The sequence below is a fragment of the Onychomys torridus genome, chromosome 3 (genome assembly GCF_903995425.1).
Source record: "Onychomys torridus chromosome 3, mOncTor1.1, whole genome shotgun sequence".
Taxonomy (NCBI): Eukaryota; Metazoa; Chordata; class Mammalia; order Rodentia; family Cricetidae; genus Onychomys; species Onychomys torridus.
The window spans coordinates 156,193,974-156,210,302 of NC_050445.1; the positions used below are offsets into that span (position 1 = coordinate 156,193,974).

The 16,329-nt window shown below is 46.0% G+C and overlaps 1 protein-coding gene across 5 annotated transcripts in view; it reads right to left on the reverse strand.

Annotated features, from left to right (window-relative positions):
• Positions 1 to 16,329, reverse strand: part of Bcat1 (branched chain amino acid transaminase 1) — an 85,554-nt gene that overhangs the window by 37,609 nt on the left and 31,616 nt on the right. For 3 of the 5 annotated variants that reach the window (XM_036180767.1, XM_036180766.1, XM_036180768.1), the window contains exons 2-4: positions 16,197 to 16,265; positions 7,832 to 8,032; positions 600 to 710 (exon numbers count right to left, since the gene is read on the reverse strand). In XM_036180767.1, the coding sequence (XP_036036660.1) occupies positions 600 to 710; positions 7,832 to 8,032; positions 16,197 to 16,265 (381 nt within the window). The remainder of the gene's footprint in view (positions 1 to 599; positions 711 to 7,831; positions 8,033 to 16,196; positions 16,266 to 16,329) is intronic. The other 2 variants (XM_036180769.1, XM_036180770.1) reach the window with 1 other exon arrangement.

A 16,329-nucleotide genomic window follows, 5' to 3' on the forward strand; every position in this document is an offset into this window, starting at 1 on the left:
TAAAATGGTCGAGCAGTTTCCTCGTGGCCACAGGCCGAAGAGGGACAAGTTCAGAGAGACAAAAAGCTACATAAAGTGGAGCAGCACACACTAGCTGAGGGGCTGACCTTCACCCAAGACCACAGTGCAGGGATGCCAGACACTAGGGTGGCCATCGACACTGGTAACCCGTGTCAACAAGTCAAGTCTGGGTACAGCTGGCCAGAGGTGAAGTTTAACGGATGCCATGAATACTTGGCTGGGAAATCAAAGAAACCTCAGCCTGCTTTCTCACCCTCCTGAGTGACCACAGACAAGTGGTTTACTTCCCCTAGGCTGAGTTTTAATTCTCTCTACACAAAGGCGTTAAAATGTACAATAAATGCCTTAAGATGGCTCAGCAGGTTAAGGCACTTGCCATCAACCCATGTGGTCAAGAGAACTGGCTTTTGCAAGGTGTCCTCTGACCTTTAACTGAAGGGCACTGCACAGATAAAGTCGGCGTTCAAACAGTTTGTGGAAAACCTGATGCAATTATTCAGAAGAGGTTTTGTTTTGTTTTGTTTTGTTTTCGATGTAAGACTGGAAGAACTCATGAAATAGAACACCAATGTGCATACCGGCAAAGTGGCCCGCAGAGCAGAGCGGCACATTCTCTTCATGTTGAGTTCAGGCCGAAACAATCGGATCTTGTTATCGACTCCTCGAAAGGCCTTCAAGCCTTCAAACAGCTGAGGAAGAGAGAAAGGTGTCAGGAGGTGATTGAAGACAATCCTAGTGGGAAGTTGCTGCCCTTGGCCTTAACTTCAGATGAACGGTTGACAGAACATGTTAGAATAACTGCAATGAAGGGGGCGGGGAAGGGGGAGTGATGGGGAGAGAGGGGAGGAAAGGGGTCCTCCTTTCAGTATTCAGGAAGGGAAGATCCAAAGTGTACCGATACCACCTCTACCCACTCCTGGCCAGGAGCTGAGAACGCACCTTTGGCAGGCTAAGGACGGGAGGAGAGGAAGGGAGGAGAGGGAAAAAGAGGAGAAGAGAGGGGGAAGGGAAGGAGGGGAGGGACCAACTGTTAGTCTAGTTTTTGAGACAGTCCTTTCTCAAGGTCCTGCTCATGCAAGACTGCTCTGACCATCTTACCACCTGATGGGGACTTAACTCACACAAGCCAAGATTTCTTCATGACAGTGCCAGCTTCACAGGGGACTAAACAATTGTGGGTGTGCTCCCATAACAGGGTGACCACTGCCTCCCACTACCCTCCAGGCTCACAGTGGAACACCCTGGAAGTCCTGTCTCACCAGAAGGAAATGAAGAGAAGTCCAGGGACTTGTTCAGGTTAATCTGGCACATCAAGACACCCTCAGAGGAGTCCTCGCCCTTACAATATCTTTATTTATCAATGTGTAATGTTCAGTGGTTTGGAAAGACCAGTGACTGAGAGAGCTAGGTGGGTCAGCCTCCAAAGGCTGATATCAACAGCCTGCTAAGAGCTCAAAGTGATCAACCTGACAGAAAAGTCTATTAATTTCTTTCTTTTCCTTCCTCTTTTCAATTTATTTTAATGTATATGAGTGTCTGCTCACATGTATGTGTGCACACTGTGTGCATGCCTAGTGTATTCAGAGGCCAGAAAAGGGTGTCTGGTCCCTTGGGACAAGGGTACAGGTGATCATGAGCAGTCATGAACCTGGATCTTCTCCACAGGCAGAAGTACTTTTAACCACTGGGGCATCTCTCTGGGCCCTCTTCCTCTTTCTTTCAGTACCAGGTATTGATCCCAGGCTGTGTGCGTGCAAGTATCTACTCTACCAACTGCCTACATCACTAGCCTCCCAGTTCCACTAATCCCTCCAGCAAGAGGGTAACCACTGGTAACAAATGTTCTGCACTGCACTTAAAACGGCAGAGCCATTTAATTTCTTCTTCAAGGGAACATATGCCAAATGCCCAAATCGAAGTAATTAGATCACGTCCTTTCAAGTGAAAACAGTGTCCCTAAAAAAACTGTGGCTAGTTTGTTTGACTCACAAATTCCTGGCCAAGGTGGGATTGCTTCCCCTAAGGCTGCAGTACTAGTGCACACCAACGTAAGCTGTGGAGTGGCTGATTCGTCATACAAAGTAGTAAAATGATGCTCACTGTAGAACTGATAATCAATAAAATAATGAGGAGCAGACAAAATGCCTCAACAGATAATGATTGCCTCCATGGCCTGAGTTCAAACCCCGGAACCTATGTGAGGAGAAAACTGACTCCTGTGTATTATCCTCTGACCTCCACAGGTGCACTATGGCAACACACACACACACACACACACACACACACACACACACACACACTCACACAGATACACACAAGTAAACATGAGGACCTGAGTTCAAGTCCCAGAATCCACGTAATCAAAGCCAGGCATAGTGGTTCAGACTTGTAATCCCAGCTCAAGGGACAGACAGATCTCCAGGGCTTGCTGGACAGCCAGCCAAACCTACTTAGTCCCAAGTCAATGAATCCTTGTATTAGAGAGCAAGGTAGAAAGTATCTAAAGAGTGACAGGCAAGGTCTCTCTCTCTCTCTCTCTCTCTCTCTCTCTCTCTCTCTCTCTCTCTCTCTCTCACACACACACACACACACACACACACACACATGAGAGAGAGAGAGAGAGAGAGAGAGAGAGAGAGAGAAGGAAGGAAAGATTTGTGAATTGAAGTTCTCTGAAAAACAGACAGAAAGCTGAAGATCCCTCAGGACATTCCATAACTGTGGAGAGTTGGGATGTTGTGGATCCAGAGCCCAAATCACCCTGCATTATCTTCAATCTCCATAGCCATTAATTACCCACTTGTGTTCTAACTTCACATTCTTTTGACTATCAAGAGATCATAAACCAGAAGCTGAGAACATCATCAGATGGCAGGACTTCTCGCTTGGCTGAACCTGTTCCCTGATATCCCAATCAGTACATTTCATAAGTGTGCTGACTAATGTCCCCAGCAGTACATTCTGTATGTGCACTGACTGATGACTTGTTCTGTGACTATAAAAGGTTCATGTAGTCACTTCCATGGTGGGCCACGTCATTCAAGGCAACTTGATTCCATGTGCCCAGGCCATGGCCACTGTTGACTCAGAAGACCAGAGCTGTGTTTCACACACCACACGCCTGCCTCCATGCACAAGAACGTTCCCAGGAGAACAAAGACTCACCCGAAAACCTAGACAAGGGCACACGATGAAAACTACTGCTTCAGGGACTTACAAACGAACCCCTGCTGCCCTCAGACCCCAGTAACTACACTCCACAGCTGGGCAAGTAGGCAGAAGGCCAAGGGCCATGCACACCTGGACCACAAACTTCCTTTCTAGATGGAATCCAAATATGTACTTTCCCAGCACTCCCTGCCCAGTGGCCCTGAGCCTCGACCGTGTCTCCACCAAGGCTGGTTGGGACCACCTGCACAGGTAGGTGGTGTGGGTACTCACACACCAGAGTGTGGTTCAAACCCAGAGCCGCCTGTTGACGACAGAGGAGCATTTACACTGAGCTGCATCCCACTCTCAACCTAGTTTGTTTCTTTCATTGAAAATAGATACTTTTCTCACATAATATATCCTGATTGGTTTTCCTCCTACGCTTCCCAATTCCCCCTCACCTCACCTCCCTTTTTGTCTCTCATTAGAAAACAGACTTCCAAGTGATAACAATAAAATACAACAAGATAAAACAAAAACAACACATCAAAACTGGACAAAAATCAACAGAAGGAAAACAGCCCAAGTGAAGGCACAAGAACCAGGACCCACTCGCTCACACACTCAGGAATCTCATAAAAACGCTAAACTGGAAGCCAAAATATAAACACAGAGGAGCTGGTGCAGACCTGTGCATGCTGCTCAGTCTCTGTGAGTTCATGTGAGCTTTGCTCAATTGATTTAGAAGGCCTTATTCTCCGGGGGTCCTCCATGCCCTCTTATACTCTTTCTGCCTCCTTTTAGGGGGGAAGGGGTGGAGTAAGGAGGGTGGGATTGAGGGCGGGGCTGGTTGTCCCCTGAGTTCTGAGGGGATTTGATGGAGACATCCCATTTAGGGCTCAGTGTTCCAAGGTCTCTCACTCTCTACATAATGTCTGCTGTGGGTCTCTGCATTTGTTCCCATCTGCTGCAGGAGGAAGCTTCTCGAGGGATGAGTCATTTTATTGCTACTTTTTTTTTTTTTTTTTTTTTTAGAACAGTAGCATTTGGTTTTACCCTAGGTCCCTGGGTTATCTAGTCTCTGGTTCTCAGTCACCCAAGCAGTGTCGGGTCTACACTAGGTCTTAATGAAGACACTAAGTCTGGTAACTTAGTCTAGCTACAAAGCCTCATAAAGAAAGAAGCGCTCTGTTTTTATTAGATCATAATAATACAGAAAAGTTGTACCTTTCACTCTGACACTCTCTAATTTGAGGGCTATGATTGTTTTTGCTTATGTTTTCAGGCTAGGGATGGAACACAGGGCTTTATTCACATGAGGTAAGTGCTTGCACAGTGAGCTACATCCCAGCATTTGGGAGGCTGAAGCAGGAGGATTGCTATGAGCTGGAAGTCAGTCTGCCACCAATAATAATAATAATAATAATAATAATAATAATAATAATAATATAAAAAAGTCAGGTTGGGATTTCAGTTGATCTACTTCAAAACCCCAAATCTTTAAACTTCAAAAATGACCTTAGTTCTTTCTAATTCACTTCCTGCAGGCCAGCAGTCCTCAGGCTGTGGTGCTATGCGTTTAGGTTACATGGCTTCAAAAATGTATGGAAATCAAAAACTCACTGTAATTCTGAGTGTTAAGTCTGAGAATCAGGGTCCTAGAAGCCACCAGGTTACCAACAGCCTTTTCTGAAGGAGAATGGTCAGTTCACCGCCATTTGAGGCAAAGGGCTTGGCATGAACAGCCTAAGAACTCAGCCCAGTGCATCACCCAGGAGTCAGCTGGGAGAGAAACTAAGACCCGCTCCACCTGGCAGGTGGTACACACCTGTAACCCTAGCACCTGGGAGGTAGAGGCAGAAGGGGGAGTTCAAGGCCAACTTCAGCTATACTATAAGCTGGAAGCCAGCCTAGGCTATAGGAGACCCAACTTTAGAAAACAAAACAAAAGGCGCCAGGGATTTGCTTTGATCGGCCTCTAGAACAGAGGAACGCACTGGGTCAGGGGTCATGCAGTGGACACTAGCAGCGAAGTGCAGCAGCATGCTGTCTGAGCTCACTGAGTAGCTCAGTCTCCATGCAAGACTGGCCCCTCCCACTTCAGACCCAAGTGTGTTTACCCCAAGTGTCCTCCAAACCTGGAGCGGGCACACCCTCACCCTGTGATGGAGAGCAAAGAAAACAGCAAAAAACACTGTGTCCTTGAGAAGAGCTGGAAAGTAAAACAGTACCACTATTTATCCCACATTTAAAAATGTCTGTGGTGGGAATCTGAAGCCAAAAGCTGGTTCAAGGACAGATCAGCCTGCTTTCAACTGGGAACTCCAGCAGGTCCCCCAGGCCATGTCTCCCAGCCCTGTTGAGTTCCCCATGATCAGACCAGCTCTGCAGCACTCAGGGTGTCTGAACATAGACACCCCCAGTCCCTTCTTACAGGGTGTTGTGAGCACCCATTTAATGATGTGATTTTTGCTTGTCTTCTCAATGGGGCTACGCAGGCTGTCTTCTCCCCCAGATGCGACGAGCCCCCCACCTGAGCGTGCTTTGCTGTCTGGCTGCTATTCATGCTTTGACTTCGTGCTTGCCATATGCGCAAGTCACTCACTCTAAAGAGAGCGCATGGGCCATGCTTTGAACTCTATAGGACAGGTCATCCATGCATTTTCCCCGGCACCAGGCAGGGCTCTGCAGTTGTACCTTTCACTCTGACAGAATAACTCTCATTTGAGGGCTATGTTTGTTTTTGCTTATGTTTTCAGGCTAGGGATGGAACACAGGGCTTTATTCACATGAATAAGTGCTTGCACACGGAGCTACATCCCCAGATGAATGACCCTTTCACAGGGGTCGAATATCAGGTATCCTGTACGTCAAATATTTACATTATGATTCATAACTGTAGCAACATTAGTTATGAAATAGCAACAAAATATTTTGTTTTGGGGTGGGTTGACAACATGAGGACTGTATTAAAGGGTTGCAGCTTTACAAGGTTGACCACCACTGCTCTACAGCCTTGAATGCACTCCCTGATTTTACACTTTTAAGAACATAGATCCTCTACAGGGTGGGAGAGAAGGCTCATCAAGTGAAGGGTCTTGCTGCTAAGTCTCACAACCTAAGTTTAAGAACAGACCCCACTTAGAAAAAAGACAGCCAGTTCCCACGAGTTGTCCTCTGATGTCCACATGTAAACATGGTATGCCCCCCAACACACACACACACAAAATAAATGTAATGAAAAAAATTTAAAGGTAATATCAGTACCCAACTTAAACAAAAGTATTAAATCATAAATGATTGTACTTCCCAAGTTCCATAACCCTCCAGGAGCACCTGAGACAGAACTTGAGCCCCATCCCTATCTGCCTCTAGACCTTCAATTTAATTTGAAACATTTATTTTTTTAAAGATTCCTTTATTGTATGTGTGTCCGTGTCTGTTTGTGTTTGTGTGTGTGTGTGTGTGTGTGTGTGTGTGTGTGTGTGTGTGTGTGTGTTTGCTCAGAGGCATGAAGAGGGCATTTGATCTCCTTGGAGATTGAGCTGTGAGCTGCCTGAAATGGATGCTGAGGACTGAACTCTGGTTCTCTGCAAGAGCAGCAAGTGCTCCTAACCACGGAGCCCTCTCACCAGCCCTGCACACTGATGCAGACGCTTCTTACTTCAGATCATTAAATGAGTGGATTCCAAGGTAAGGTGGGAAATCTGAACTCTAAACACAAATAATTCAATAAGAATGATCTATATAAAGTACAAGATCTCTAGAAAGCACAGCATTGGAATTCAATATTCAGAAATGGTTATTTTATCATAGCTCTTGATATTTTTTCCTATGGTCCTTTTTCAATCCCTTGGTAGATCTCTAGCACCTTCAATATTCTGGGAAAAGCTATCCCATAAAATGAAATGTAGGGCCGAGGGAATGGGGCAATGTTCTGCAAACCCGATTAACTGTGTATCTGCCGAAGGCCAGGAAGTGGATTCTCCAGTCACTCAAGCATGAAGGAGCACATTCAACCCCACCCCGTCATAGGCAAAACCACAGGCTGGTAATATGACAGCAGAGAACATGGGCATCTCATCCTATGACCTTTCCCAATCACTCAACAATCTAAGGAAAAGAGGGAACTTAACAAAATACTCATGGCTTTGGGGTTCCTTCAGGTGTCATTCTATGGCCCACCTGGGCTGGCCTGGAATGAACTGAGTAGTCCAGGCTAGCCTTGAACCTTCTGTCAGACACCCTGCTTACCTTGCCAAATGCTGAGATTGCAGTCATGGCCACTACACCTGGCTTAGTGTGAGCTCTTGAACTTCTAATTTTCCTAACTATCCTTTCTATGCGATCTAAGTTTGTGTGTGTGTGTGTGTGTGTGTGTGTGTGTGTGTGTGTGTACATATATATGTGTGTATATATAAATATACATACACACATATATATACACATATATACATACAGATACATTCTTTTAAACTAGCACCACAGATAAACCAAGACAGTCTGTGAAGTTAGTTCTTAGACTTATCTTCAAGTTTAGCTGCAGGAGAAATCTGAAAACATCTATGGCAACCTTCAGTGAAGACAGCAGAGCCTTTCCCAGCCCAGAGAAGGTTGCAAGGAGGAGAATCACAGCCCCTAGCAGTTCCCGAGCACTTACTTCCACGCCATAGTGTAAAACTGAGGCAGCAGGATGCATAGACAAGTTTTCAAAAGGCTTAATGTGAGGTTTCTCCCATCCAGATGCCAAGGACCACTCGACTGTCAGCATGTGGTCAGTAAACGTAGCTCCAAACACCAGAGAGTCAGGGTCTGGCTTTTCCTTCAAAACAGTGGCTGGTGTAATGACAAGGTCTTTGGCCTGTAGAAGAAAAAGGAGAATGGTAAGGAGAGAGTGATCAGAACCACAACGCACTGGCTAAACAGACAAAGGTCCAAATGTGAAAGGCATCCCTTGATATTTGCAGCAAGCACAGAGTTTAACACTAGGGGGTCTGAGGGCATGCTTTGATTGGTGGAGTGCTTGCCCAGCATTCATGAAGCCCTGGGTTTAACCCCCAGCACCACTAAAGACGTGCAGGCAGAAGGTTCAGAAGTTCACCAACCTTGTCTAAAAAACAAAGCAAGTCTCAAACAACAACTCAAACATAACACCATAACACTGTGAGAACCAAATAGACCAAACCTGTGCTCAGAGTTCAGCCAATTATTTAAAATCTCTGCATCAGGGCTGGCAAGAGGGCTTAGTAAGTAAAGGCGCTTGCTGCCAAGCCTGACAACCTGAACTTGATCCCTGGGACCCACATGGTAGAAGAACCACCAACTCCCACAAGTTGTCCTCTGACCCGATATAAGCACCACGGCACAGGTATTCTCACCCCCCCCCCCCCCGACACACACACACAATAAATTACTGCAATAAAAAACATTTAAAACAAAACAATCATCTTGGAGCTGGAGAGATGGTGGGGCGGGGGGAGGGGGGGGCATCTCGTTTCTTTGTAGAGGATCCAAGTTCAATTCCCAGTACCCACATGGTGGTTCACAACCATTCAAAAATCCAAAGTTCCTGAGGATCAGATGCTATCTTCTGACCTCCGTATGTACCAAACATGTACACAATGAATGCACGCATATACATGAATGCAAAACATACATAAAACAAAATGAACAAATCTAAAAATATATTTTTTATAAAAATCAAAAAATCCCTGCAATAGTGTGGCATTGTACACCTGTCATCCCAGAACTTTGGAGGCTGAAGGGGGAGAGTCACATACATGAGGCCAGCCTGGACTATATGGCAAGTACCAGGCCAGCCAAGGTTACATACTTAGAAGACTAACTCACAAACAAATCTCTGCAATGACGTTGGCTATAAAGTCATGAGAAGCAGACCTCAGGGATATACCAGCGTGGTAGGTGTGGGGAAAAGACACAGAACTGAGGGGAGGGTCTGCTCCCCACTCCCACCAGACTCGAGTGGGATGTTTCAGAAAGGAGGGGCCTCCTCCAGGAAACACAGGCCTGTTCACAGTGGCAGGAGACCCTTAAGGATTGAGCCACTGTTCGCCATGGCTGCACAGCATCTCCCCAGAGCATTCCAGCACAAGCTGCCGACTCCTCCAGATGCGGCAGAGCGCTCTCCTCTTTGAAGATGGACCAGCAGAGAATGGAGCCTCAGATACAAGCCCTCTGTTCTGGGAAGACAAGATCGTGAACAAAAGCCCTCCTATTCAGGGACACAGAAACAACTGCACTCAGCCACTCTCCACAAAGCCAGTTTGACCGTCACAAATGGCCAGAGTCGCCACAGCTCTGATCCTTGAGAACAACTATAGAACAGTAAACAAACAAAAACACCCTTTTCTCTTAAGTCATGGGCGAATTCTCTACTTTTCGTCTGCGATCTCACTCTACTCATTAAACGTTTTCAGCGTATCTCTTCACTCTCGCACATCCTTCCGGCCTCGGGTCTCTCCTCTGTGACTTCTCTCCCTAGCTCTGAGGTACAACGCTTTTTTTCCTCGGTGCTGTATGGTTATTATATTAGTGCGATTAATCCCTCTCCTTCGCTCTTCACGCATGCGGTCTGTCTTCCACCCTCATTCCTCTCACTCTCTGCTTTCTCCTCTGATCCTCTCTCTCTCCTCTTCCTTCTCTCTCTCTCTCTCTTCTCCCTGCTCTCTCTGCTTCCCCGTTCTCTATTACTAACGCTTATTGACTGTCTTCCTCGTTTCTGGCTCCCTTACTTGCTTTACCTCTATACTCCATCATCTTGTGCCTACTCTCCTCTCCTTCCATCTCCGGTGTCTCCTCCCCTCTCTCCTCTCTCTCTCCTCTCTCTCCTCTTCCTACAATTCTCTCCCCTCTCCGTCTGTCCCTCTCTCACTCTCTTTCCTCCTCTCTCCTTCTGGACTCTCCCTCGGTTCTCCTTTGTACTTCGTCGTCTGTGCGGGGTTTTCTTTGACAGCAGTTGAGACCTCTTCTCGAAATCTTATCTCTCTCCTGGTCTTGTCTTCTGTCGCGACGCATATCTGTCGCCTACTCTTCCTCTCTTCCTTTCGGTCATCCCTGCATGCTCTCTCACTCCTCTCTGCTCCCTCCTCTCCCCACTGGTCTAGTCTGATGTTTCGCTCAAGAATGCGAGTGCAGCTCTCCAAAGCTCTTTTCTGACATTCATCTCTCTTCGCTCCTACAGATACCTCTGCATCTAAGTGAGTATTGAGATGCGAGAAAAGGTATAGGCCGATGGAGAGGGTATAGAAGCAACTAAGAGGAGAGAAAGGGAGAAGGGAGAGGCAGAGAGTCCCACATCCAGCTTCTAGCGAAGGGGTCGTGCCGCGTCAGTCCGGATGGCATTAGGGAGGCCATACTCTCTCTCTCTCTTTGCTCTCCTCTCTCTCTCTCTCTCTTCCTCCCCCTCTCTCCCAATAAAACAACAACAAACAACAACAAACCCTAGAGAGGAGAAAGCTCTTGGAGGGGGTGGGGGTGGGGCTGTCAGACTCTCTTGTTGCTCAGGTAGCTTATAAACTCTCCTTAGCTAAGGATCATCCTGCTTCTGCCTCCTGAGAGCTACAGGTGTGCATGTCACCCCAGGTCTAAGTAGTGCTCATTAGGCAAAAACTCTACCAACTGGGCTACATGCCCAGCCCCACCCACAGTCTGTGACAATCAGAATTATCAGCATTTCTCACAGGAAGACACAGGTTGGAGATGGATAGTGCAAGCTGAAAGGTGAGACTGAATTCCAGACCGACCTTAAACACTGCGAAGACAATGGGCATTGGCATTTTAAAATTTTATTTGTTATCCTGTATAGATGCGTCAGTGTGGGCACACCACACATCTGTGTGGAAGTCAGAGGACAGCTTTTGGTTGGGAGTTGGTCCTCTCTTTCCAACATGGGCTCCAGGGATCAAACATGGTGTTAGGCTGATAGAGCGATCATTTTCACCACGGAGGCATCCATGACCCTTTCTTTTTAAGTGACAGTCAAGAATATGCATGGTTCTTCAGCAAGACTGCCTCTCCCCCCCTTATCCACCCACCTCCTCCAGGAGGCTACCAAAATGTATAGCTTGCCTACCCTGCTGTTTTTCTCTTAAATTTAATAAAATTGTCCTCAAGCATAATAAAATAAACTTTACTTTCACTTTTCAATGACCATCTGAGTTAGGATAATTTAAAAACTCCAGCTTTGCCTCATCGAAACTGAATATGCTCATCTTTTCCTTTTTCCTCCAGCTCTGGTCCTCACTACATTGGTCTTAGTGTTCTGAGTTGTATCAGAAGGATTAGCTGCAGAGGCATTGGCTGGGGAGTGCACAGAATGCATCAAGTCTGCTTGAGGTTCAACCCTTGCTTCCTGAACAAGGTCACCATCAGTCAGCGACAGATACATAGGTTAGCACAGGATTATCCAAACCTCCAAACAAGTATTTTTTAGCTACTCTGTGCCTATAATGCCATGGGTCATTAAAAACATCAAGTCCTTGTTCTGCTAGCAAAGGGAAGATAATAAATAACCAAAAAACTAGATCAAAAGACAATTAATGCTATGGAGAATTAAAGTAACTCAGGAGAACAGGCAGAGAAGGGAATGTTGGTCTTTGCTTTGCAGAGGCCTGTCAGTGTAGCTGAGCTGCCTTGAGTGCGGAGAGAAGGCAGGGTGTCTAGAGACCTAGGATTAATGTACTTCAGGCAGATGGGCCAAGCAGGACATAGCAAAGACCCTGAGGCAGGAACACAGGGAGGAACGAGAGAAGGGAAAAGGGAAAGGGTCACAGAGGTCCTGGCTGTCCTTAGGAACACCAGGCAAGGGATGGACCAAGACAGACGACTATGAGCTCTACACCAATCACATTCCAGCTCTCAGAGACCTCTGGCTGTTTTGCTGAGACTGCAGCCTTGGCTACTTCCTTCTTGGGAATGTAGTTTGCCATAAACTCAGCAGGCACAGTAAGCCTCACTCACCACACTACTGCAAGCATCAGCCTGTGGGAGGGCCATCACCAAAGATGCCTGCAGAGGCAAGACTGTCCTGTATTTCCTGGTGGTTTCATCGGTTGAGCAAGCAAGCTCAGCTAGGGTGAGAAGCACTTAAGGAAATGTAGGTAAAAGAATCTGAGCAATGCTAAGTTCTATCCTGCTGGGCTTCCCCACCTCCATTTCAGTGATTTGCCAGGCCCAGGTCCTCAAGCCTGGGAGATCAGCTGGAGATAGTTTGTGGTCTGCACTTTGCCCGGCTAAAAATCATGTTTGAAACTTTGAACAAACTAAGTCTGAGCCCCAAGGCCCCTTGGAGGTTCTAGGTCCACTTTGAAATGGGGTCTAGCTTATAGCTTTTAATTTTTTTCACAGTTGGACAATGGAGAAGCTCAGTGGAAGGAAAAAAACCACTTGCTGTAAAAGTAAGAGGACCAAAGTTGAACCCCAGGTTAAGATGGCCCTGGTGTAGTTTGTACAGTTGTATATTCTGAACCTTTTGCCTAAAATGCTTCCAGAGCTGGGCTTGCAGCTCAGGGTAGAGCACTCTGCCTAATGTGTGTAAAATCCTGGGCTCAACATTCAGCATTGCAAAAAGTAGAAGAACAGAGGTGGGGCCACCCAGTCAGCCCAGGCTAGACCAAAGTGCTAGAGCTGCTTAACGGCCAGGCTGAGACAGAGAGTACATTTATGTTCAAATTCGTGTTTCTTCTAGGGCCAAAGAGATGGCTCAGAGGTTGAGAGTGTTTGCTGCTGTTTCAGAGTTCAGCTCCTAGCATGGTCAGGAAGCTTGCAGACAAGCATGACTTCAGCTCCAGGAGCGTCTGCCATCTTCTTCTGGCCTCTGAAGACATTGCACACAGCCACATCCATGCAGACACATAAATAAATCAGAAAGATGTTACAATCAGTGTTCCGATTCTAACTTTCGAATACTGGCAGCAGTTCTAAATAACAAAATGTGCAGGCCTCCCTTCCGTGTGTGGACCACAGTATCTTCTCTGACTACCACCCCTCCCATCCAGAGTTGAAATAAAGAACGCCCTGGATCCAGCTGTTTTCTAAGTAATACAAAATTTTGTGGCCTTCATAATTTCACCAAGAACTCTAAATTCCTTTGAGAAAATTTCTGCAATTCTGGAAATCAAGGTTTCTTTGAGACAGAGTCTCACTATATAGCCCTAGCTGGCCTTGAGCTCAGAGATACACCAGCCTCTATGTTCTGAGTACTGGAATTAAAGGCAAAGGCTGGGGGCACAGGGAGGTGGGGGTGAGGCCTGAAGACATGGCTCAGCAGTCAAAACCACAGCACTCACATGCCAGCTTACAGTGCTCTGTAATGCTGTAATCCTAGTCAGGTCTATGTGGACACCAGACATGCATGTGGTACACACACACACACACACACTAAATCTTTTTTTTTTAATGTCAGATGTGCTAGTACACACCTTTAATCCCAGTGTTTGAAAGGCTAAAGCAGGTGGATCCCTATGAGTTCAAGGCAATCCTGGGCTACATGGTGAGACCCTGTCTCAGAACAAAGAAGGGGGAGGGGACCAACCAACCAGTTTTTGTTCAGTGACATTTTATATCAAGGGCATTGGAAGGCTAAAGAAAAGCATGTTAACTGGGAGACAGTAAGAAAATACAAGTTTCCAGGCCATCTATCTGGCTCAGTGGGTAAAGGAACTTCACCTCCAAGCCCGATGACCTAACTTCAATACCTGGAACATGTTAGAGCCAATGCCTACAAGTTGTTCTCTGATTTGCACATGCATGAACCCATACACATATACAAAGTAAGTAAACAAAAACATGTAAAAAATAGTTTCAATTTAAAAAAGGAAAACAATCTCTGATTTGATATCTACGATGAGGAGATACCTGGACACTTTGCTTGCCGAGCCCAGCCATTCTTCTCTGCACTGGATATAAAAATAAACATAACCAAAGCGCAGACTATGTCAATCAGCACTGGAAGGCACGAGGCTCTGCATGTGCCACTGAGAAAGACTGCCCGGTCTGCTCAGTGCTTTTCTGTGGATCCTCTCTGAGAACCTACAGAGGTCTGAAGAAGAAATGCTTTGGAGTCAATTAGGGGGAACTGTAAGATGCAGAGAGCACATTTCTTTCAAAAAGGACCCTGGTGTCCACAGTAAGACTCAGAGGTAATAAATACAGTTCTTTAAAAGAATGAGCTAAAGGGAGCTGGAGAGATGGCTCACCAGCTAGAGTGCAGGCTGCTCTTCCAGGACCCAGGTTCAATTCCCATCACCATGTCAAGAGGCTCACTAGTCATCTGTAACTACAGTTCCAGAGGATGCAATGCATCTAGTCTCTAAGGGCACTCACATAGATGTGCACAAACTTACTACACACACACACACACACACACACACACACACACACACACACACACGTACATAATTAAAAACAAATCTTTAGGGGAAAAAACTGAGAAAAAAGGTCTGTAAGGTGGCTGAGGGCAAAGGCACACACTGCATACACCTGTGCTCTTTATAGCATGCTCAAGTCATGGTGGGGAAGGGGAGAAACAACCCTCCAAGTTGTCCTCTGACACACCCAAGCACACCATGGTGTCCTCCTACAATAATAAATAAATAAAGGAATGAATGAATGAATGAATGAATGAATGAATGAATGAATAAGATGACTGCTTTGCGGGCCCAGCTAGAAAACATCAGCCTCACTTTGACAGGACCCCACCACAGTGGGAAAGGGACAATAAAATAAGAAAGGATCTACAAGAGACCTGGACCACAGACAGAAAATGGTCAGAAGCGAAGATCCAAGGTAAGGGTGTGATGCAGGAACAGAGGCTCCTGGTTTAGTGTATGCAAGGAAAGACCCTGGGTTCAACAGCCAGCACTGAGCTTTCAATAAAACCCATCAGATGATCAATACTGTCTCAAGCCATGCCAGGAGCACAAGAAGTGTAGGTGGGCATCAGCACACATAACCAAGCTGCACACAACTTCAGCTAACAAATACATTATTTTCACTATGAACTCTATCGTGCACTGAATACTTTGTATAAAAAAGCATAAAGTCCTTTCAATTGAAAAACATAATTTCTTTCAAGAAATTGACTCACTGAACCTTTGTCTTATAAAGCTTAGCAAGAATCCAAGGCCAGCCTGGTCTGTACAGAGTTCCAGGACAGCCAGAATGATCCCCAGCCTTTCATGTATTATAGACGAGACCTGGGAGCACTGGGGATGGAATTCTGGACAAGCACTGTGAAAGAACTGAGCCCCACACCCACCGACTGCAGCCTCTTGGAAACTACCAAGCAGTCTATGAGGATTAGCAGCTAAGCCTATTGCTTCGGGCTCCCGGGGAATTACTTCAGTGCACCAGAAATTACACAGACAAAATCCACAGCAGCTCATTGTAGCATATTATACTATATTTTGGTTTAAAACAAAACAGTTGTGATCAGAGAGCTTATCTTGAATTGAGTATTACCCAGCACTGTCCCCACACACCAAGTGTCCCCTGTGGGACTAAGCCCCTCTCTGAACTCTGCCAGGATGTGAGGTCACAGGACAGTCTGTACTATGGATGACAATTGGTAACGTATCAGAGCCAGCAAAGTGGCAGAGCCAAGCACTCATGGAGATCTGCAAACTGCTCCAGGCTGTGGCTGGCGGATGAGGATAAAGGACAGTCAAGTACTCAGAAGAGATCTTTATCTCTGTCCCTTCAATAACTCCCCTGGGAAGCATGAGGCCATGTCATACATAAACCACACAATTCAGATAGAAAGAAAATGCAACCCTGGACTGTAGGATTTTTAACGAGAGAAGACACTGTTTTTTTCTTGGACAAGCAGGGTAAAGGATTAAGCTGATACATTTAAGAAAAAAAAAAAAGGTTCCTATTCATCAATTGAGTCGTTTCCAATAAAATTCAAGAAATGTGTGTAAACTTACACAGTTAAAATTCCCCAACCCCCAATCTCAACCTGAAATGCATCACCTCTAACTTAACCAATCCCACAGACGCCTTACCCTAAAAGTCTCAGCCACTTCTGATCCTCCTTCTCCAGCAAAGGGCATCGTGCATCCATTACTGAAGTCCTTAAAAATAAAAATAATTAAACCTCCATTAAGCAAAGTTAGGTGGGTCATTGCAGGTGCCTGA